This window comes from Xenopus tropicalis, chromosome 3 (assembly GCF_000004195.4).
Source record: "Xenopus tropicalis strain Nigerian chromosome 3, UCB_Xtro_10.0, whole genome shotgun sequence".
In the NCBI taxonomy this organism is placed as follows: Eukaryota; Metazoa; Chordata; class Amphibia; order Anura; family Pipidae; genus Xenopus; species Xenopus tropicalis.
This window is the reverse complement of record NC_030679.2, coordinates 70,496,185-70,520,074: the sequence shown is the minus strand read 5'-3', so window position 1 is coordinate 70,520,074 and position 23,890 is coordinate 70,496,185. Positions and strand designations below refer to the sequence as shown.

The 23,890-nt window shown below is 37.2% G+C and overlaps 1 protein-coding gene across 1 annotated transcript; it reads left to right on the top strand.

Moving 5' to 3' along the window:
* Window positions 1-302: 302 nt before the first annotated feature.
* gpr37 (G protein-coupled receptor 37 (endothelin receptor type B-like)) lies at window positions 303-23,004 on the top strand. The gene is made up of 2 exons (XM_002941831.5): window positions 303-2,024; window positions 16,897-23,004. The coding sequence occupies exons 1-2, from the start codon at window positions 1,032-1,034 to the stop codon at window positions 17,713-17,715; spliced, it is 1,812 nt and encodes a 603-aa protein (XP_002941877.2). The 5' UTR covers window positions 303-1,031; the 3' UTR covers window positions 17,716-23,004.
* Window positions 23,005-23,890: the final 886 nt, after the last annotated feature.

Here is a 23,890-nt window from a genome sequence, read left to right as displayed (position 1 = left end):
TCACACAGTATCCGGAGCCTCTGCTTGTCCCCACACCCCTCCCCTTCAGCCTTTGTCAGTTATAGGCTTTTCCTTAGCAAACCTGCTACAGCTTAGCCCTGCATCAAACAAACCATCTCGCATACATGAGGACTTAAGATAATAAAATGTACTGGCCACGGCAATAAGAAGCTATTTGTCTTAGCAGTGCCCATGTATTTTCCCAGTTTTTAATACAATACAGACACTGCAAGGTATGTTAATTGTCTTTGGCAACATCCCATAGAGGGAGGAGTAAAGCAGTCTCGCCCAAGCCACACACACATACACACAGAGGCGCAGACTCAAAACCGAGTGTTGTACTGACAGCAGGCGGGGCTCCTTTCTGCACACACTGACAACAGCTCGGCAGGGACTAACAGACCGCACTGCCAAGGTGCCTCTTCTCCCGCACCTTATCACTCCGCCTCTTCGCCCGCACCTTATCACTCCGCACACCTCTCCCGGTGCTTTCACCTTAAGTGCTGAACAAAGGGCAGTGGCACGGACAGCATCCTTCTCTCTATCGCTACACATGCAGTTTTTTTAATCTGTGCAGATGACATTTCAGCAACCTGTTTACTACCAGACAAGGAGGGATTATTTCCATTTGGGATTATCAAGAAGCCAAGAGAAATTGGGTTTTGGGCCTCTTCCCAAAGAAACAGATGCGTTTGCCTATAGGAGAAAATAAAAAAAAATACCCAAGGCAAAACCTAACATTTTTTGTCAGAGGCTTTGGCACAATAAGGGTGGAGCCCTGGCATTTCTGTGGATACAAAGCTGTGGGCACTTTAACTTTATTTCATTGTCAGCCTTTATATTAAAGACAGAACAGACAACCTTAGTGCTGTAGTTCCGTTCTGTTTCTTTGCTGCCAATGTAATTCACTAAACCCAAGCGTTGTGTCACATATTTCAGTGATCCTACTTACCTGGTGCACTGCTGTCAGATGAAATGTGTAGAACTACCCCATAGATTCCTTAGTTGGTGACTACAGCTCAGTTTCAATCATGCAATATCCGTTTTCCACCTCATTTTCCTTGTTTTCAGTCTGGACTTTAATAGTGAGTGCTGTCAAGCTGCAAGATGGATTGATGAGCCCAGAGCATGGCAATATTGTGGGCACACACTGGTGTCATGGTCGTCATTTAGCTGTTGGCAAAGTTTACACAACCAAGAACTCCAGCTACACTGCTTATAGGAACTTTTCAAATGAAATGACCTTAAAAAAACTTCTTTGCCATTTTAGGCTCCCTGGGGACGATATTAGTCCCTCAGGACCTATAGACCTGGTGTGGAATTCATCTCTATTAAATGGAAAAAGAAAAGGTGACTCACTGGCTGCTCTAAATATGCAATCTAAAACCGCTCTGCAGGAGCATGGAAAGGTGAGAAACTTGGCTGTGGAAACCAGATCTGATGGGCAAAAGGTTGTGCAGGAAAATGCATACAAAATTCACAGGAAGAGAAGGGGAACAATTGAACTTCAGTTGGGAGAAAACAACCAGAGCACAAACATAACCTCAAATAAAAACAATTTCTCAGCCAATTTCAATGAAACTCGCCTGAGCCAGAAAGCTGTATTTGGGACTGACCCACAAGCGTTGCCTTTAAATGCATCTGTACCTTTTGTAACCAATGATCTTAAAGTATTTTCAGATAACATGGACATTAATCAAGCTTTGGTACCAAAAAATACCTCAAGTAAAAGACTGCATATAAAGAATCCCTTTTACCCATTAACAGAAGATTCATATGGTGCCTATGCTGTCATGTGTTTGTCTGTCATTATCTTTGTCATAGGTATTATGGGCAACATGGCTGTTATGTGTATAGTTTGTCACAATTACTACATGAGAAGCATTTCCAACTCGCTTTTGGCAAACTTGGCATTTTGGGATTTTCTGATTATTTTCTTTTGCCTGCCACTGGTAATTTTTCATGAACTTACCAAGAAGTGGCTCCTGGAGGACTTTTCTTGCAAAATCATACCATACATTGAGGTAACACTTCTAAATATTCATTGATATATCTTGCATGTTGCAACATTTTAGTAGAGTTTTTATTGATGGGGTTCTCTTTTAGGTAGTGTTTATTACCTTTTTTTATAGAACGCTCTAATTAAAGTTGATGTTTACTTTAAAATTAACTTTAGTATTTTCTGCATTTGTGTAAATGCAGAAAATTCTGTTCTAAAGCAATTTTAGCTGAATATTTAAACTGTATCTCATTGCTAGGTTGTGACTGACCATAGAAACCTGCCAGTGGGTTCAATGGCAGTCTGGAAGATAATATAAATTGAAAATGATTATAAAATGAATCTGCTTTCTGGTTGAAAGGCAAATCTGACCCTGTCACCCCGAAAGCATTTTATATTTCAGAGACAGAGCATAGAAAGGAAAATAATTAAAAACAACAAAAAAATTATAGGGACTCCAAATTCAGTTTGTCAGTAAATACCAGTATCTGCGTCATACTGAAAGATAATTTTAGAATGAACTTAACCTTGAAAAATTCTGTTTAGAAAAATGTTAATGGTTTAAAAGTGCAATGACAAAGTTCGATTATGGTTTCATTGGTGATAGTTAAGAGACTTTTGTGTGTATTTTGTGAATTACAGTGTGAAGCTGAATGCAGCATATCGCAAAATAAAAACCCTTAGGCATGACCAGCTGAATTAACATCCCACTCGCTCATTTGCATTGGTTCCCATCCTGTGTTCTGCATCCATTAACATTAAGTACCACTTGGATTACACAGTATCTGATCAAATAATGCTGGTACTGATAGCGGGCTGTGTTCTGTTAAAACTCCAGAAGTGCATTATGTGTGTAATGTTTGCAGTGGAAATGTAAGCTTTAATTCTGGTAGCAGTACACTACAGGGAATAGTTGGGAACTGCTATCTGGAACAAGCAATTTCTGCAGAGGATCTGGATGTTCATGCTTATTTGTTCCTTATTTAAGACTGACCTAGCTTTAGTTAGTTATGCAGCCTTTTGGCACATCATTTTGTTGCTGTGCCAAACAAGCTTATAGCCAACTGGCTTCACGGTCTTCACCATCCCCAAGCACTTGATTATAAAACAAAAGAAGCAGATTGGAGCTGAGAGACACAGTACTGTTTATCCAATTTGATAATACAACATCCAAAGGCATAATCTACTGGGTTGTAGCATTGTATTTGGACAATACAGTATAGTTTGCATGTTCAGTTGATTTGCTACTTTTTGGAAATAATTCATAGTGCAATTACTGGGATACTCTTCCTTCCAAGGTCTCATTTAATATCAAAGTTAAAAAGTATTTAGCATTTTATGTTGCTATTCAGCTGCTTTGTAATTCATCTGTTGAAAAAATGCACTTATAAATTGATGACCTGTTGGGTAATGCTGTGTATCCAGATGCTGATAATGCACACTTTTAAATTACCTGAAAAGAGCATTTAGTTGAGGAGCTATTCATTTACTTTATCCAGTATCCTATAGTGCCTATGGAAAAGCAGGTTCCTAGATCTTGGGAGACTGATTTTACCAATTATTTTTCTACAAAAAAGCTTTCAAATGGGCTTCCACCCAAAAACAGTGTTTGCATAATAAAAGAATATCAGCCATTTTTTTGCACTTTACATACTTCATTCTGGTGTTGTACTGTTACTGTTTAGTGCAGAGACCTGCCCCTCAGCCCTAAAATACAGAGTAAGTGCTGTATTAGTTAAGGACAGGAGGGGGCAGCACATAGATCACACCCCTTAGTGCTATAACACGTGCACCCCTGGGAATAATAAATTACCCCATATATACATATATATATATACACTTCACATTAATTAAACATAAGCATTAATTAATTAAATGAGACTTTGCACATCCTGTACTACTGACTCTGGAAACAATATAGCAGAAGCAACTAATTAACAGAATTGGATGAAAACTGACCTCTGTGCTATTGTTTCAAGATTCAAAACCAGAGTACAAGGTAGGGTGACCAGCCCACTTGAAAATTCAGGGACAAGTCTCATAAATACATGTTGCAGGGCAGCACTAATTGTATTTAAAATAAACTGCAATCAGTTCAGCCCTGCTAGGTGCATTTTTAGATCGTTTTAGTGTCATTGAATTTTTAAGTGATCTGGTCACCCTAAACTAAGGATGAATACACTGTTTTCAATAGCCTCAACCTGAAATAGCTGCTGTCATAAGCATGGGATACACTGACCTTTAACAAACCTATGCCTGCAGATAAAATATATGCTTGACAGCATTAAGTAAATATTTAGGGCTGCTTCCCTATTCACCAGCATCATTTTCTGATCCACCGTATTCTTATTTGCCCACAGTTTTATTTAGTTGCACTGTTACACAGAACAAGTCTTTAAACTTACAGTTTATGGGTCATGTTACATCAGGTACAAAACAGTATTTACTGCCTGTTAAATGATTTCTATGGGTTACTAAAAGTGGAACTTACTGTTTATACACAACCTGCTATTTTAGGAGAATGTGGACCCTGGTAGTTATATAACAGTATATAAACATATACTGTTATATAACTACCAGGGTCCACATTCTCCTAAAATAGAAATAGTTTCATCCTGGTTCATGATTGTTTTTATATTTGTGAGTCTGAACAGCACAGAAACTTCTATGTCATCATGGAGACCCTGTAATTAGTAGAATAGGAGGATAAGAAATAAGAGGAGAAAGATTCATCCAAAATAACCTACATTTATATTGCAGAAAACCTCATGGTGCTCTGTGAGGTTTGAATTTGACACTGCCTTGAGTGATCCTTACTGCATATTAACATACCTCCCAACATTTGAAAAATGAAAAGAGGGACAAAAAGATTTGGTGCGTGCAGCGCCCAATCCATTTATTTTTTTTTCAAAAAATACACCTTTTATATAGTTGAAATGGCGGGATCAGATGCAAAATGTGCTATACCCTCATACTGTACTACATAAGGAAAAGAATATAGCAACTCCTACATATAAAATACAAATATAGAGAGAAGGCAGCCAGTTATAAGTGAATTATAACTATGTACCAGTTTTGCCCCCCCATACACAGTGCCCCCAATGGCCCAATTGACAGTACCCCCCATACACAGTGCCCCCATAGACAGTACCCCCATACACAGTGCCCCTAATTTCCCCCATACACAGTACCCCCATACACAGTGCCCCCATAGACAGTACCCCCATGCACAGTGCCCCCATAGACAGTACCTCTCATAGAAAGTGTCCCCAAAGACAGTACCCCCCACAGGAAGTGCCCCCATTTCCCCTCATACACAGTGCCCCCATAGAAAGTACCCCAATAGAATGTACCCCCCATAGACAGTACCCCCCATAGACAGTACCCCCATACACAGTGCCCCCATAGAAAGTGCCCCTAATTGCCCCCATAGACAGTAGAAACATTAGACACATAGACACAGTGCCCCATAGAAAGTACCCCCCATACACAGTGCCCCCATAGAAAGTGCCCCTAATTGCCCCCATAGACAGTAGACACATTAGACACATAGACACAGTGCCCCCATAGAAAGTAACCCCCATACAGTTCCCTTTAGAAATTACCCCCCATACACAGTGCCCCCATAGAAAGTACCCCCCATATACAACACCCCCATAGTAAGTGCCCCCAATTGAGACAGTACCCCCCATAAACAGTGCTTCTTCTTTTTCTTCAGCGGCTCCTCTCCGTATGCGGCTTTTTATACTGCAGAGACAGGCCCTTTTATAAGGTTGCGCCCCGTGCGTACGTGTGATGTCAGGACGCAACCTTATAAAAGGGCCTGTCACCGCCACGCAAGGAGCCACATACGGAGAGGAACCACTGAAGAAGAAGGAGCGCTCGGTTCCAGCCAGCGCCTCCTGCTGTCCCGGATACTTCAATGAATGTTGCGCATTTCCATAATCTATTACGGAAATGTGGGACATTCATTAAACTATCCGGGACAGTGGGATGTGCTATTAAAACTGGGAGAGTCCCGCGGAAAGCGGGACAGTTGGGGGGTATGATATTAAGTACATTTGTAGAGGTGGGTCAGTGGTTAGTACAGGGCATGTCCATTGAAAATTTGCTGGCAGCTTTGTGCAGTGGCAGGGGTCCTGCCAGAAATCGCATCTGACTTCAATGCAAGTCAGTGGATAGGAGTGATCCTGTGAGCCTTGACATCTGATTTTATATGTAAGCAGTTCCTTTTTCCAGCTGCACTGGGGAGAGCTATTTGTTGTACACCATTCCTAAGCAGCAGTGTAGCGAAACAAGTAGTTTGCAGTTGACACTGTACAAGCTAGATAGGAAATAATGCAACCCTATTATAAAATATAAGGATATTACAAAGCACCAAGTAGTTCTGTGATCTGCTTTCATACAGGTCATGGAACTCCAAGGTGACATCTGCTAGCCTCATATTTACAACAGGGGGTACATTATAGTGTGCACAAATTGCATTACTGAGCACCAGTTATAAATGATGACATCACAAATCTCCAATTATAAGGTAAGATAAGTTATACTTTACAGGATATTACTGGCTCTTTTGTATTGTAGTAAAAGTAACAGACAGACTCCCAACATTTCCAGACAGAAAATCAGGGCTTTGTAGGCCACAATCTATCTGCTCAGATCCTACCCAGTTACACCCAGACAACCTAGTGATCCAGTCTAAACCCCTTCTGCATTGCAATAATTCCTCTCTTGGTCCAGGGACTGAATTTTTGAGTTTAAAAAGGGACAAATGTAGGGTATATATGGACAGAATGTGTTTGTCAATTTTAAAGTCTTTTAGGAATTAAATAGTGAAATGAATATTCTATGTTTGTACTATAGTACTAGGTTCCTTACTTATTACTGTATTTTTTTAGCTCTGCCTCATAAAAATGTATTGGACAGAGTATTAAAGGAGAAGGAAAGGCAAAGTCACTTGGGGGTGCCAAAATGTTAAGCACCCCCAAGTGACTTTAACCGCTTACCTTGTACCCCGGGCTGGTGCCCCTGTTCGGAGAAAATAGCACCAGCCCGGGGTAGCTGGAGCGCAGCACTTCCTCCTTCCGCCTTCAGCTTCCTAAACTGCCGGTGGCCGGGCATGCACAGTAGAGCGAAAAAGCCAACTTAAATGTTTAAGTTTGGCTTTTCACTCTACTGCGCATGCGCGCGCAGCGAAGCCGGAAGGAGGAAGTGCCGGCAGCTACCCCGGGCTGGTGCTGTTTTCTCCTGACAGCGGCACCAGCCCGGGGTAAAAGGTAGGTGGTTAAAGTCACTTGGGGGTGCTTAACATTTTGGCACCCCCAAGTGACTTTACCTTTCTTTTTCCTTTAATACAGTCTAAAACAATTGAAATTTTCTTTCGCCTTGTGTATTTGCAAGAAGGCCAGAGACATAACACAAAAGTCAATAAAGCCCCTGCGTCAGAGGGCTAAGAATTCAATTACCTCTTCATTTACTTGCAGATTTCTTAGCACAAATGTTGACTATTAGTGGACAGCAAGGGATTTTAGAGCCATCCATGAGAATGGATTTTAAAACAGAAGCAAATATAGAGGGAAAAAAGATGTCTGCTCACTAAGCATTATGTGGGTGAGGGATACAATGATATGATGTTTAGTGATGAGCGAATCTGTCCTATTCCACTTTGGCGAAAAATTTGCGAATCTTTCAAAAGATTTGCGAAATGGTGAAAATCTTGCACGTCAAAAAACAGATTGTCACCCTCGACTATTATTTTGTCCCGTGGCTATTCTTTTGTCGTCCGCGGCTATTATTTTGACGCTGCGACTATTCTTTTGATGCGGCGGCAATTTTTGGATGCGCTGCAAATTTTTTCATCCGTTTCACAAAACAATCCACCAGTGGCGAAACGCAGAAATTCACCGCGAATCCATGCCTGGCAAAACATTTTGCCCATCACTAATGATGTTCATTCTCTGCCTATTATGAATCTTGTGCCTTGATATGTCTTATAAGCATAACATCTGGTCTGTTTGGCTGACTGAATGCACCATTATAGTAAAACAGGTAGTGTGCCACATAAATAATAATTTACTAAATAAAACCTTTTTGCCCTTAGTTTACAAAACACTAGGAGCAAAAAGTGGTAAAACACCATACAAAACATATTTTGTGACTTGAGTCAGTACATTCATTGCCCCTATTATTTATAAGGGAACACAGCATTTTGAACCTGTTCTTGGGCAGGAGGTCTGGCTGTAAAGGGAAAAAACATTGCAAATTACCCCAGTTTGCACCTTTTCTCAATAAGCAAACAATACCTGTTTCGTAACAGCAATCACTTTGCCACTCTAGTCAATATTTTTCAAGATGAATTATGAAATGACTTCCTATTGTGGCCCCCCTAAAGTCACTGACTAACTAAGAGGTTAGAGAGCTGAAAGCAGGAAATATTGTTGGTCTGGCTATTATGTTAGACATCTGCTTACCAAAGCCTTTCAAATATTTTTTATTTTGCACAGTCTATCTATTTTACCCATATACCTTTTAAAACTGAACTGTTCCTTTAAGAGAGATAAAGCAATGACTGAATCAATGTTTTCTCAAAGGCAGAGGAACATTTTGTGAACCAATTTGCTTTGTAAGACCAAACCCTTCCCCAGTTGCACCACATTTTTAGTTTGGTTGTTTATGTATTATTGCAATCCTTGTCTTTTGTTCACTGTGAAAATTTGGTGTATAATTCAAATACAATGTGCAATAGTATTACATTTTTATGCTGATTTTCTTATTTATATATGAACAGCTTTTCTGGTCATAAAATAGTTTCTGACACAATCCTATCAGAGAGACTGGCACCTTGTATTTTTAGATTTTTATATGAAGCAGCCGCATGTACCCAAGCATCAACTGTCCTAGGGGCAGTTGCAGTGACATAGGTTAATAGACCCCATTCTTTCCTGTAGTGGCTGTGCTCACTATATGAATGGAAATATATTTCAACTCACACTACCCCTCCCACCAAAAGGCTAAAAAAATTACAAAAAATAATTTTAACATTAAATAAACCCAATAGAATTGTTTTTCCTACAATAAGAATTACAAAGTACTGTTTTATTACTACAGAGAAAAAGAAAATAAGTGTAACAATTTTAATTATTTGGTTATAATGGAGTCTATGGGAGATGGCCTCCCAGTAATTTGGAGCTTTCTGTATAACTGGTTTCAAGATAACTGATGCCATACGTATAGAGGAAACAAGTCATATTGTGTGTATGCAATAGATTCTAGTCATACTTTTATTCATTATTTGAAGAGCAAAATTGTTTTGCAACTAAAAATATGCATTAAATACGTTACAATTTTTTTTTTCAATCTAACATGTTGTCATTTAAGAACCTGGAGGCACTTATAATAGTATTCATAATAACAGTATCTGGATTCATCCCAAATAGCATGTTTAGTAGTTTTCATTTTGTGGTCCAAATCCTGTTAGTGTAAGGCTCTCCCATTCATTCTGTCACTACGAATAAATATTTGTATATGATGCTTCTTATGCATGGCATAGCAGATTTATTTCTGAAAGGGATTCAGACAAATGCTCTCTGTTTTAGTGTGTTTTGGCAAAGTACAATGGACCTTGTTTGTCAGCTGGTGGGAAAGTACATGAGTCATGTAACACCATCAATCTTTTGTTTTACTCTTTTTGTCTTGATTGTTTAGAAGATGCTTTATTTAGCGCTCCTCGTTCCTATGTTGCAGTCTTGGATGTTAGAAGCTGGCACCTAGTAACAATTATGCGTGAATACATTTTGTTTTAATAAAGTGAAAAGTGGTTCATTATTATTATTAACTTTTTTGCAACCTGGGAAAAAAATCAACAGTTATGTAAATAGCCATAATATCCATATAATTCCATTTATAATATATACACATATAATATCCAGAATTTGTGAAATTTAATATATATTATTTAATATAAATAATAGTAATGAAAGATGTGTAGATTTCCTGCCCTCACAGTGTAAGAAAATGCTTTATTATTGCTTCACACAATAGTAGCAGAATGATTTACAATGACTTCATTAACATGTTAGCATTTGCACTTTCTAAGTTACTTACTGATGATAAAAGTGAATTTAAAGGGGAATTCCACCAAAAGTAATTTAAAGAATTCATATGTTTTAGCATATTGAAAACAACTATGGTTCAGAGCAACATTCACATGATTTGAAAGTTATTTATAAAACTAATTACTGTTGCAAGTAATATATGTCTGTTCCTTGCTATTCTCTCTAATGCTTGTACTAACAATATGTGCAATTTAAACAATTTAGCACTATCCAGCTCTCCTTCACAGCCAAGGCTCCAAGTCCCACAATGCTTTGCACACATCTGTGATTTTATTATTTGATTCTGTTATTATCACATCATGCAAGGCATTGTGAAATACTGCCTGGAGGAGAGCTGTCATTTCCACTTCACACACTTTGCCTCTCCTCCTGTCAACTAGCCATGTCTGCCAATGTCGGATGCTACCAAATGGCAGAATCATGGTTTTAACTTATCTGGGCTATGTTCACTTTATGAAGTAGGGCAGTGTATGGTTCATGGTCCATATCATGCTGCAGTATGTACGTATGTATGCAAGGTTGGGCTGCTGTGATGTGCTGCAGGTAATCTGCTTCTCTGTTAAAAAATAACATGATATACCTGTGACATTGCCATACAGTGGAGGAAATAATTATTTGACCCCTCACTGATTTTGTAAGTTTGTCCAATGACAAAGAAATGAAAAGTCTCAGAACAGTATCATTTCAATGGTAGGTTTATTTTAACAGTGGCAGATAGCACATCAAAAGGAAAATCGAAAAAATAACTTTAAATAAAAGATAGCAACTGATTTGCATTTCATTGAGTGAAATAAGTTTTTGAACCCCTACCAACCATTAAGAGTTCTGGCTCCCACAGAGTGGTTAGACACTTCTACTCAATTAGTCAATCTCATTAAGGACACCTGTCTTAACTAGTCACCTGTATAAAAGACACCTGTCCACAGAATCAATCAATCAAGCAGACTCCAAACTCTCCAACATGGAAAGAGCTGTCCAAGGATGTCAGAGACAAAATTGTAGACCTGCACAAGGCTGGAATGGGCTACAAAACCATTAGCAAGAAGCTGGGAGAGAGGGTGACAACTGTTGGTGCGATTGTTCGAAAATGGAAGGAGCACAAAATGACCATCAATCGACCTCGCTGTGGGGCTCCACGCAAGATCTCACCTCATGGGGTGTCAATGATTCTGAGAAAGGTGAAAAAGCATCCTAGAACTACACGGGAGGAGTTAGTTAATGACCTCAAATTAGCAGGGACCACAGTCACCAAGAAAACCATTGGAAACACATTACACCGCAATGGATTAAAATCCTGCAGGGCTCGCAAGGTCCCCCTGCTCAAGAAGGCACATGTGCAGGCCCGTCTGAAGTTTGCCAATGAACACCTGAATGATTCTGTGAGTGACTGGGAGAAGGTGCTGTGGTCTGATGAGACCAAAATAGAGCTCTTTGGCATTAACTCAACTCGCTGTGTTTGGAGGAAGAAAAATGCTGCCTATGACCCCCAAAACACTGTCCCCACCGTCAAGCATGGGGGTGGAAACATTTTGCTTTGGGGGTGTTTTTCTGCTAAGGGCACAGGACAACTTATTCGCATTAACGGGAAAATGGACGGAGCCATGTATCGTGAAATCCTGAACGACAACCTCCTTCCCTCTGCCAGGAAACTGAAAATGGGTCATGGATGGGTGTTCCAGCACGACAATGACCCAAAACATACAGCAAAGGCAACAAAGGAGTGGCTCAAGAAGAAGCACATTAAGGTCATGGAGTGGCCTAGTCAGTCTCCGGACCTTAATCCAATAGAAAACCTATGGAGGGAGCTCAAGCTCAGAGTTGCACAGAGACAGCCTCGAAACCTTAGGGATTTAGAGATGATCTGCAAAGAGGAGTGGACCAACATTCCTCCTAAAATGTGCGCAAACTTGGTCATCAATTACAAGAAAGGTTTGACCTCTGTGCTTGCAAACAAGGGATTTTCCACTAAGTATTAAGTCTTTTTTTGTTAGAGGGTTCAAAAACTTATTTCACTCAATGAAATGCAAATCAGTTGCTATCTTTTATTTAAAGTTATTTTTTCGATTTTCCTTTTGATGTGCTATCTGCCACTGTTAAAATAAACCTACCATTGAAATGATACTGTTCTGAGACTTTTCATTTCTTTGTCATTGGACAAACTTACAAAATCAGTGAGGGGTCAAATAATTATTTCCTCCACTGTATGTCCAGGATCTGGGGGTGGAGAGTTATGGTGTATTGGGACTGCAGGGGGGGGTGGGGGCAGAGGAAACCCATACAGTCACAGGGTGAACATACAGACTGCTTGCACTCCAGGGCATCACATGCTTAAGACACATGAGTCCACTGGGGCCCCACGATTGTACAGACTCACAAATGAGGCTAGCCTCACAATCTAAGAAACACTGGCTTACAAAAACCTGCAAGTGCTTAAATCTACAGTACAACCCAGCAGTAAGCCCTATGTATGATTTGGGTAAATGAAATGTTAGCATAAGTGAACAGTGATTTAACTGCATGTTATGACAGGCAAAAGATATAATTGGTAATAATATTGAATTATTATAATAAAGTATTGTTCAATAATTTTAGAAGTAAGTAAAGCCTAGAATTCAAACTGGAAGAGCAAGCACAATAGAGAATGGGAAAACAGTAAATGTCAGAAACAATTATAAAGCTATATCCTAATTTAAGTAGACAGAGGTGTAACCTTTAAACTGTCAGCCTTAAATGAGAAACTAAACATGGAATGGCTAAATTATTCTTTTACTTTTTTGGTTATTTGTGGCCACCCAAGATTTTCTGGATCAACTGAACTTTGGCCTTTTCATTGCACTGAATAATTAAGTTATCCCAGCTAATCCCAAAATTAAGCAATTTCTGGGCCTCTGATGTAGTCAAGGAGGATTCTAGAACATTAGTCATGCAAGAGAAAGTAAATGCGATTTCTGGCTGAATCTTGCATCTGGGTTTCTTCTCTTCCTTTCCTGATGCTGTTAAATACTTTGCTCAGACCCTATTACATATCATATATGTTCCAAATAATTTCCTAACAAGGGGTTTAACTACAGGGGCATACCTGAAACAGTCAGCCCAGGCAATTTCTGAAGTTAATTCTCTCTGCAAAATGTCCTGGGTTACAGAAGCACAATCACCGTTCCTCCCTGATGGGAAGATTGTACTGTATGATACTTTCAGCACTCTTTATAGTGAACAGAGTAACTGTTTATTGGCCTACAAAGAAAAAAAAACCCATTAAGTCTTCCTGTTACCCAAACCCTTGGGAAAATAAATTGTCTCACACACATATAGAAATGTTGTTAGTCTGGACATCCTCTATACACTTTCCCACCGGCAACAGCTAGACCTGCTCTCTCTGATGATGTGCCTCTGATATCATCAATCAGAATCTCTCTTTCTCTCTCTCGCTATATATATATATATATATATATATATATATATATATATATATATATATATTATAGCAAAAGTTAGCAAAGATATTGACTTAGTCCATTGAAATTCCTCTGAACATTTTGTGCTTTATTTATACACTGGGAATATGTTCATTTATAATAACCCAATTAAAAATCAGTTCGAAATGTATAGTCAACAAAGCCCTTTTGCAAATTAATTGCCCACAATGCAGCATTTTATTCCCAGAATTCCAGTGCAATTGCAGGCACATGTTACATTGTGTACACCAAAGATTTGTGCTTGTTATGCCAATGTATATGCTAATTGCGTATTGGTGATCCCTACAAGGAGCATGTAAAGTTTGCTCAATTTTGCATCCACTTTAGTGCTTATGAGCCTTAGTTAATTTGGCTAAAATAACTCAATAGTAAGTAACCTCAACCAGTACCCATCCAGTCTTGGAAAAATAAAAATACAACATATTCACATGCTGAGAAATATTTGGGTGTTTAAAAATGTAGTATGTCCTTTTGTACATGCAGAAGAAAGAATACAATCCCTTAAATTAAAACTCTTATAATTAAGTTATATATTTTTGTACTTTATACCACAATTGTTAGGTGGTTATAGATCATATGTACCCAAAATACATTAATAAATATTAATTAAAACTACATTTTGAAGCTTTGGTATGTTTGACTGCATGTTAAAGGGCAATTACCAGGCATTACTGCATAAACTCTAAAGCTGCTGTTAATCCTTATTACAGTCAGTATGGATTTTTCCAAGCAGCTGCCATTCTTTCAGATCCTCAACTCCATACCTTTAATTTTTTGTTAATAGTTTGTAATGGACTGCAGATCAATTTAAGAACATGTCACAGACTAGAGATGGCAACTCAATGTGAAAAAACTGCTACCATAATAAATATTATACAAACATAAAGAAGTTTAAACAAGCAAGAGAGAGAAAAGAAAAACTAAGGAGGAGAGGCCTGGTAAAGTTTTATTGGAATTATATATTCAAAGGATTGACAATGCAAGGCTTTTATAGCATAAAATAGGCCTCCATGTAATAAGCAAAAACAATTTAATGGATTAACTGAATTGCCAAGACAAGTTTAAACTTAAGAAGAAATCCAGCCCCTAGGTATAGATGAGTTAAGCATGGGCGCTGACATGTGCAAACATTCCATGAGGGGATAGAATAAATACACTGTAGTCAGGGAGAACAAGTCTGGAGAGGCTGAAGTTTTGGAAGCCTGACCTTTTCTTGTAGTATAATTGTTTTGCAAGATAAATCTTCTTTATGATAGTGTTGGATATTGCTTTGTAATGATACACCACTCTGCAAATTATTTGGAAACCAGATTAATTCTCAGGGTCAGAGTTGCAACTCAACAATTATTTTAGAAATAATGAATTATCCTATTTTGATTAATGTTGGTTATAGTATTAAATTCTGTATCACTGTATTAAAATAGATTATGGAAAGCCACACTAATGGAGACCCATTTTTGGGATCCAACCAATATTTTAACAATTTCTCATTTATAGGAACTATATTGGCATCACTAAGGATATTACATTTAGAGGATTTTTCTGACCAGACTATTAGAATAAATTAGTGTTAAGGTAGTTAAGAATCAATGAATCCTCCTGAGCTGACCAGTTTACCAAGCAAGAATATTTAGGATTGGACATCCAATGTACCAGAGGAATTAGGTGTACCCAATGTTTTGTATGTTTGAACATGAGCTGTATACATAGGTGCTGGCATGATGTACATTGTTTAAAAAGATAAGAGAACTAAACACAACAAAATAAACTGATGTAAACATATTCTGAGCACATTTGCACTTTATCTTTATTATCTATTTTAAGTGGTTTGTGAGATATTTGCAGTTTAGCAGGCTGTCAGCTCAAGAACTCTCTTTAAAGGTGTCAGCAGGACTAACTACCTATGCATTTCTATGCACGTTCTGGTGTTACTGATGCTTACTTGACTCAAAAAGCCTGGTATTAGCAGGTTAAAAATTTTAAATATCTAGAAAATTTCAAATATCTAGAAAATTATTGTAAATTTCAAAAGTGCTCAGAGAATCACTGAGTAAATTTATATCAATTTCTATGTTTAAGTTTAGACTCCCTTATATGGGCAAAAGTATATGGCCAAAAAGTATTCTTACAACCATTATAAAGTGAACTACACTTAATGGAAATATTTATTTAATGTCTGATCTATGCCACTGGAATATAGATATAGAACATAGGTTCTCTGAAGGTAAGAAACTGTTGGCAGTCTATCTGCCTGAATGTGTAAGGCTATCTGGAAAGTTTAGTGGAGAAATAGTGGTCAGGGGCTATTTTTCGTTGTCTGGGTAGAACTACTTTCATGACAAATCCATGTTTCCTACCTTTTGATAACATTTAGGTAAGGCCCTTACCTGGTCTATCAAGTTCAACCGAGTCCATCAAGTTCAACCATTCCAAGTGAACCCAGCACACACAAACCTATACTGACCTATCTATACACTCACATACATTAACCCTATATACCAACATCAATACTAACTGTAGATTTTAGCAGGTCCACCTGATTAATCCCATGTAAATATTTATTGTATTTTTTCTGTTTTAGAAGAATATACCTAATTAGTCTTTATTTTTCTTTTTATATAACTATAGGTTATTAAAGGAGTTTAACCAATGTAAGCAAGTGATTCATGCTTTTTTGATAAATAATGGACATATTTTTTAGCAATGCAAACATAGCATTTTATTTAGTTTTACTTTTTAACACAATACAGCTGAGCCCTGAATATTATTTCATTAGGTGTTTTAGCAGAGCTTTTTTAAAGTGCCTTTTTTATTTAGAAACTGGCATTCAGGTTTTCATTGCTGTTTTTTCTCCCCAGCAGCGGAGCAATAAAATAATTGCAATAAATGTTCACCCACCTATAGAGAAGAGAAATGTCCAGTATTGTATCCAACAAAGCAGAAATAGAGACTGCACTCAAGCAAAATTTCAGCTGGGGAGCTTACCCCATTTATTATGCCAATGTACCACAAAAAAAATCACCGTTTCTGGGGGGCACTCCCCCCCTTCGTCAGTATTGTATCCAGACACTGAACTGAGTAGATATTTGTGATACTTAATTTTATTATATTTCTTTGTTGCCTTCTCATTCTATGTTTCCTTCTTTATCTCTTGCGATTGATAACTATTCATATTATGGTAAGGCACTGTGTACTTGTTTCTATAAGCATAAATGCTATTGATGAATAGGTGATGAAGAATATTGGTGATTTTAAAGTCTGTACAAATGGCCAGTCTAATCAAATGATAATATGTTTTTCCCAACAGATAGCTTCCCTTGGAGTGACCACCTTTACATTGTGTGCCCTGTGCATTGACCGATTCCGTGCTGCCACTAATGTACAGATGTATTATGAGATGATCGAGAACTGCACTTCAACAACTGCCAAGCTGGCTGTGATATGGGTGGGTGCGCTAGTTCTAGCACTGCCTGAAGTTGTCCTTCGACAGTTATCCGTGGAGGATACAGGAGTGAATGGTCGGTTTCTTCGTGAGCGCTGTGTTGTAAAAATATCCACTGAACTCCCTGATACAATTTATGTGTTGGCCCTTACATATGATGGTGCAAGGCTGTGGTGGTATTTTGGTTGCTATTTTTGCTTGCCTACTCTTTTTACAATAACCTGCTCATTGGTCACAGCAAGAAAAATAAAACGAGCTGAGAAAGCTTGCACAAGAGGAAATAAACGTCAGATTCAGCTTGAAGGTCAAATGAATTGTACTGTGGTAGCCCTAACCATTTTATATGGATTTTGTGTAATCCCTGAAAATATTTGCAATATTGTAGCAGCTTATATGTCCAGTGGCGTGTCAAGGCAAACTCTGGATCTTCTTCATCTCATTAGCCAATTTCTTTTGTTCTTCAAGTCATGTGTTACTCCTGTCCTCCTTTTTTGCCTCTGCAAGCCTTTTAGTCGAGCATTCATGGAGTGCTGCTGTTGTTGCTGTGATGAATGCATTCAAAAGTCCTCAACTGCAACCAGTGACGATAATGATAATGAATACACTACAGAACTGGAACTTTCCCCATTTAGTACAATACGGCGTGAAATTTCCACATTTGCATCAGTAGGAACCCATTGTTGAAAATCTCCATTCGCACTGTACTTGTATAAAAGTCTGTGATACACATTTGAAATGTTTTTAGTGTTGACTTTTTTAACAAAGCACTGTACAAATGTTTTAGACAATTTTTTTTAATCACAGTAAGTTTTAGAACTCCTAACAGGGTATGCTGAGAAAAAAGAAAAGAAAAACAGCTAACTTGTTTTTGCACCTTAATTGGCTTGTTGCTAGCTATTTGATAATCACAAATGTAAACTTTTGGAAAGATTATATTAAAAAGTAGGTAAAATTATATACAAAGGTAGTTTGCACTGAATTTTGATATTGGTTTTAACATTCCAAATTAGCATTTAAATAGATCTTATTTGGTTTCTATTTTTTAAACTTGATGTTCAAGATTTTTTTAGTGAACTAAACGAACGCCAACTTTTTTTTTATGACCCCAAATTGTCTTCTTATATTATTCACGGATTTGATTCCTAAAAACTGACATTATGTTAATAAGCAATAACTAAAAAGTAATGCATTTTTGTTACAAATCAGATGATGCGACCCCAGCCAGAGCTGAATTTGTCCAATTAGAAAGAGAAGAGTTGAACATATTATTTAGATCATTTTAGCTATATTACATTGTATAAATAATGTAGTCATTCTACATATCAAACACATGTGGTGTACTTTCTGCACTTCGGTTTACTTTCAATAAAACATTTTAAAACTAGTATATAATTATTTAATTATGGAGTTGTTCCATAAGCTTGCCAAGCAAGCTTGTTTACATGAAACCAATCAATTATTGTCTCTTAACATTCAGATGAAAATAGCTTTATATTAGGATAAAGAAATGTGTGAGTAAATATTTATGTTACTTCATTTTAAGTGCATTTAGCTTTAAATATCTGAATGTTAAACTGGAGTCTCAAAACTGTGATTTGAAATATGGTTTTGTGTATTGAAAAAATGGTTTCTCCAGGGCCACTGAGCAGTATATAGAGTAAGGGTGGAAAAAATTTAAGGCAAAGTTATGTGGCCCTGACAGCAGTCAACGCACAGCGTGGTTCTGTCACTTTTTGGAAGCTTGGACTTCCAAGAAGGTTTTCTGGAGGGTGAGGTTTTATATTAATAGTTGCTTTTATTAAGGACAAATACTTATTTTTGAGGTATGCCCAGAGTAGCTAATGTCTTAATTGGGCTGAGATTTCACTTATTACTTTATTAAAAATGTAATTTTAGTAACTTCTGCCCCAGAGTTAGTAAGTTTAGTCCGAGAGAACTATCATATTCATCTTGTGGATACTGATCCATGTAACACAAAGACATGTCATGTTAGACATGCAGAGGTTGCAGAGAAAGCTTGAGAGGATGGATTATAGTGTGACTTCCATTCTTCGCACTATACTTATAACCCATTTTCATGTATGCTACATAATACTCAACTTTAAATATTCAGAATTATGACTGCTGTACAGTGCTGCATCCATAAGTAGCGCTATATAAATATACATATAATTGTGACATATTAGGTCATGTCCCATTCTGCCCTGGATATGACTGGACATTGCCCTGATCTGTTGTAAACCCAGTCCACTTTCTGGATGTCCATCTGTGCCTACACATTATTCTTATTTGCTTAACTCAATATTCAAATTACATCATAGATTTTTAATGAAACATATTATTTTTTTGTTTTTCCCCACCTTAGCAGTTCTTGATTTTTTAGGTCTCTATTTACTGTGATTAACGTATATATCAAAATATCTGCAAAATGGTTGGAAAAGCTATAGTATATAAACAATTTAATGTTTTCTGCTTGGCGATGCCATTTCCTCCCCCCACCCCCAGTTCCCTCATTATAGGAAGGATTTAAAAATATTTGCTGTCAAGCATTTATGGTTGACATAAATAAGGTTTGTGGAATGTGCATAGCAAGGGTAAAAATAGCAATAAAGAAGGAGAGGAAAGAAAACAAATTTAGATAAATTGTTTAATTTAAAGAGGATAATACAAGCCAGATATTTCATAATAAAACATTGTGGTTATTCCTATTGATTGGCACATTCAGTAACAAAAGGATCTGCAATGAGCATTTGAATTCACTTTATTGTTCAAGTAGAGCTGGTTTAGCTACATCAATGGCTTGTTCACAACTTGTCTGTGAATATCAGATAGCCAATACTTTAACATAGTGTTTACAAGGTATGTTCATTTTTGTGCCAAGTATAAAAATAGATATGCAGTTAAAAAGAATTGTATTTTTAAAAGCTAACTTACACATTCTCATTCAGGATATTCATCCAGGATACATATAAAATGTTTATGTTCTATTTAGAAGTTATAATAGATTTTATAAAAGTACTGTTTGGAAAAGAGGCAGCCTTTTTTATTTTCAAAAGAGAGGTAGGATAAGCTGTACCATACATACATACAGCTATAGGGGAACATCTTTCTTGTACAAAGCAAGGCTTACTGGCAATATAGATTTATTTGCAATTGTTGGAAAAACAGATGGGATCCATGAATGTGTATAGAGAAATTATAGTTTTTTGTGGCATCATGGCATATCAGTTGTATTCAGCAGGCAGAGCAGCACCAGAATCTAGGTGGTTTCCAATGGCAGATGACACTGCTGGATTTGGGCACTTATCCATGGATACCATCTGTGTAAACAATACATACAATAACCTAATCAATTAAAACATTTTCAAAACTGCTGCACTTAAAAGAGGATAGAATGCTATAGTTAAATACTCCATTGCCCACAGGCATGGTATATCAGGTGTCACTTGTCAGACAAATGTTTTAGGCTGCTGGCACACAAGGATATTAGTCACCCCCTTTGTTTTTTCTGGGGTCGTCCCAAGTTGCCTCACAAGGTCATTTCAGGCAACTCTGACAAACCAAAGCACAGCATATGTTTTCTGACCGACAATTCACTTTATTGTCGGTGGGAAAGCATTTGCAGGAGATTAGTTGCCCATGGTAGATGGGATTTATTGTGAGCAACTAATCTCCTTGTTTGTCCACAGCCTTTGCCATATCATGCCTTTTAATTGTGGCTTCTAGAAAATATAGGTGATGCAGAACTGATTAGCATTTGAATATAAGCAACACTCAATATGTATATTTATAATCAGCCACACAACATGTGCATTTTGTAATTTCCAGTTTTTAAGACTTATTAACCAATCTGCAAGTCAATCTTAATTTTAAAGGACAAGGAAAGGCAAATCACGATTGGTTGGGATGCCCTTATATTAGGCACCCCCAGTGCTTTTTCTTGCTCTTGAATTGAAATCAAGAAAATAAAATCTTCTCAACACTGACACAAATACAAAACACACGATGCACATTAAATAAGATGCATGCTATATAGTGCAATGGTCTTGGTGTAGCACACATTTTTGTGTATAAGCCAGGTCACACAAGTATTATACAGCAGTATAAATTGCGCAAGGAGACTTGTGAAAAAGTCCTGATGCATGACTTTGCTCACTGCATTGCCTGCTCAGTTGGTTCCGTCCTATGTGTTTATGGATTTTTAAAACCATTACACTATAGCAATACCTAATTGTGTATTTAAGGGGAGAATACAAACACAAGTTTTAGAAGAACATTTATAGAAAGAACCCAGGACACGTGATACAACCTCTGGTAAAAAGCTCTGTTTTAAGCATGAGAGTGCCAAATCCCATTTAGCCTCTGATCAGGAAGCAGGAAAAAATTACATTGGTTGTGTTTCATTAACTAAGGGGATATATGCCTAAGTAGCATACCAGTAGAATAAAAAAGCTATGATAGGGCTAACACTTTCCCAATGTCTATCAATCAGATGTAGTTGAGTGTGTCCTCAGGTCATAATGCCTTATAATATTAGTCCTCTATGTGTACCGCTCCTATACTAGCCACTCATTTGAGCATTTGTATTAAAGAATCATTATCTGCTACAGCTTATTTCAGTACTAGCACTAGTTCCTCAGCGCAAGTGGTGATTAACCATAGCCTAGTACATCTCTAGTCATACCAAATATACTACCTATAATTGAGGTTTGCCCTATGCAAGCACTAGTGTATAGCTTAACCTCATACTAGCAGCTATGGTACTATAGTGTCTTTCTAACACAAAATGTAATCATGGGGCAAGTCCCTCAAACTATGGCTTAGCAGCCCTAAACTTGAGATATGGTCACATAGTTTTATCCAGGGACATCTTATCTACAGATTTCTAGTTCATCACTTGGCTGAAGGCATACTGTGCTCTATTAGATTTTTGTCTGAGCCTTTTTTGGCTAAAGCCTCTCTCTCACTTCATGATTTCTCTCTCTGGTTCCTCCATGAAACTTTAATGGCTTTCTATATTTTACATTGTCTTGTCCTTAAACAAATGTGATCCCTGTTCAAGACAGACCCTAGAAATGTCCCTGTGATAAGATGTAGAGGCTTCTGATTTAAGAGGGCCCAGAAGTTCTGCTTATGGACTTTTTGTGGTTCTCAGGATAATAATTAAATATTTGAAGCAGTGAAAGGCAATTATTTTGACATTAGATGGCAAAATTCATATTTCATATACCTTGTAATATCTCATAAACTCACATCCTACACCAGTGAAAAGTGTTCTTAACCAAGCCATGTAAACATTGCATTCAAAATGGATATAATAATATATTATGCATGAAATGAACTGTACGGTCTTATGAATTATACACTGTAAAGAAGATACTTTATTAATACAGACTTTAGAGTTGTGTGTAAGTACAGTAAACAATAAAAAGTTCAATCCATGGGGAATTTTTCCATACTCTTGTAGCCAGTGCTGGTAAAGTTGTATTACTTTTACACTTTGGAACCTAGATCAGCTCATTGGGACATTTTTTTCTTTTTTCTGCAGTGTGTGAGACATTTTATAGAAGGTTTCACATTAGAGATTATCCCTTTATATGAAATCAGTTCTGCTGCACAAAAGCTCTCTAGCATGTTGTAGTCAATATAATAAATTCAAGCAGTACTTTTTTATTTCTTGTATGGCATCGATTTTAACATAAATGGTTTGTTTCAGATATTCACTTGTTTTATATTTTATCATTAAACAGTTTGAAGTAATTTGTAGACAAAGTATAACAATGGATTTCTGTATTTACTGTAGACAATTTTTACATTTACACAGTCTAACTAAAATTTGAATTGTCAACAAAAACTGTTTTGGAATAAAGAAATGATTGGGATCTTTTTAAAGTTACCATTTTGCACACTGTAATAAATTAAGAATTTTAATTTATATAAACTTGCATTTCAATAAAAACTCTTTTATCTCAATGTTGCTTTGTTGAATAATATTGAATTTCTTTGTAACCTTTTGAACAAATCTCATGTTTTTTTTTTTTTACCAAAACTAGACCTTTTAGGTGAAGCATGTGGTTTCACTGGACTTAGACAGGTCTTTGTTATATACAACACAAGGATCACACAAACACATGGATTGGATGCCACAGACTATACGTTATCCCTGCAGTAAATCCACTTGTATTAAATATTATAGCACTAAAATGCACTCTTTGTACTGCATGCCAAAAATACCCAGTGATACATTTTGCACCAATTCTAACACTCTGCTGGGCATGGAACGTTTCTAAGATCAGTCAACATTCATTTTATTTTAGGCCCACACACATATTGCATATATTCCGTTAGGGAACATGTCTTGTACACTGCAGGAGTTAGAAATGAATACAGAACTGGCATAAGAAAACTGCAGAGCATAATTCACACTGAGTTCAAGCCACTACAAAACAGAGATGTGGGGGAACTTAGAAACACCTAACTACGGAGGGTGTTTGTCAAAACACGTAGAAAGAATGCTAAATATTTAATCCTTCCACGTGCAAAATACTGTAAGGTTCATTGTGTTTTTTTGTTTTTTTAATGGAGATTTTACTCAATACAATAAGCAAAAAGATTTTGTGGATTAGAGATTTGCCTCCTCATATTACATATAGGCCTAAGCCACACAGTCTCAAATAACTGACAACATAAACACAAGGGTTTATTAACAAGACTATGCTGATCATAATAGAGCAAATATGTTACACAAAAAAAAATAAGAATTCCATTCTCCCCTAAGGGTAATCTATATCCAGCAGTTTTTCAGTAAATGGGTGCATTGCTTGCTTTGTAGGATGTCACTATGTGCAGAAGTTGGGTC

Bases quoted from the DNA above. Each gene is read 5' to 3' on its own strand.
- gpr37 (XM_002941831.5), top strand. From the start codon at position 1,032: ATGCAATATCCGTTTTCCACCTCATTTTCCTTGTTTTCAGTCTGGACT. The intron at 2,025-16,896 runs GTAACACTTCTA...TTTTCCCAACAG, and splicing joins AAATCATACCATACATTGAG to ATAGCTTCCCTTGGAGTGAC.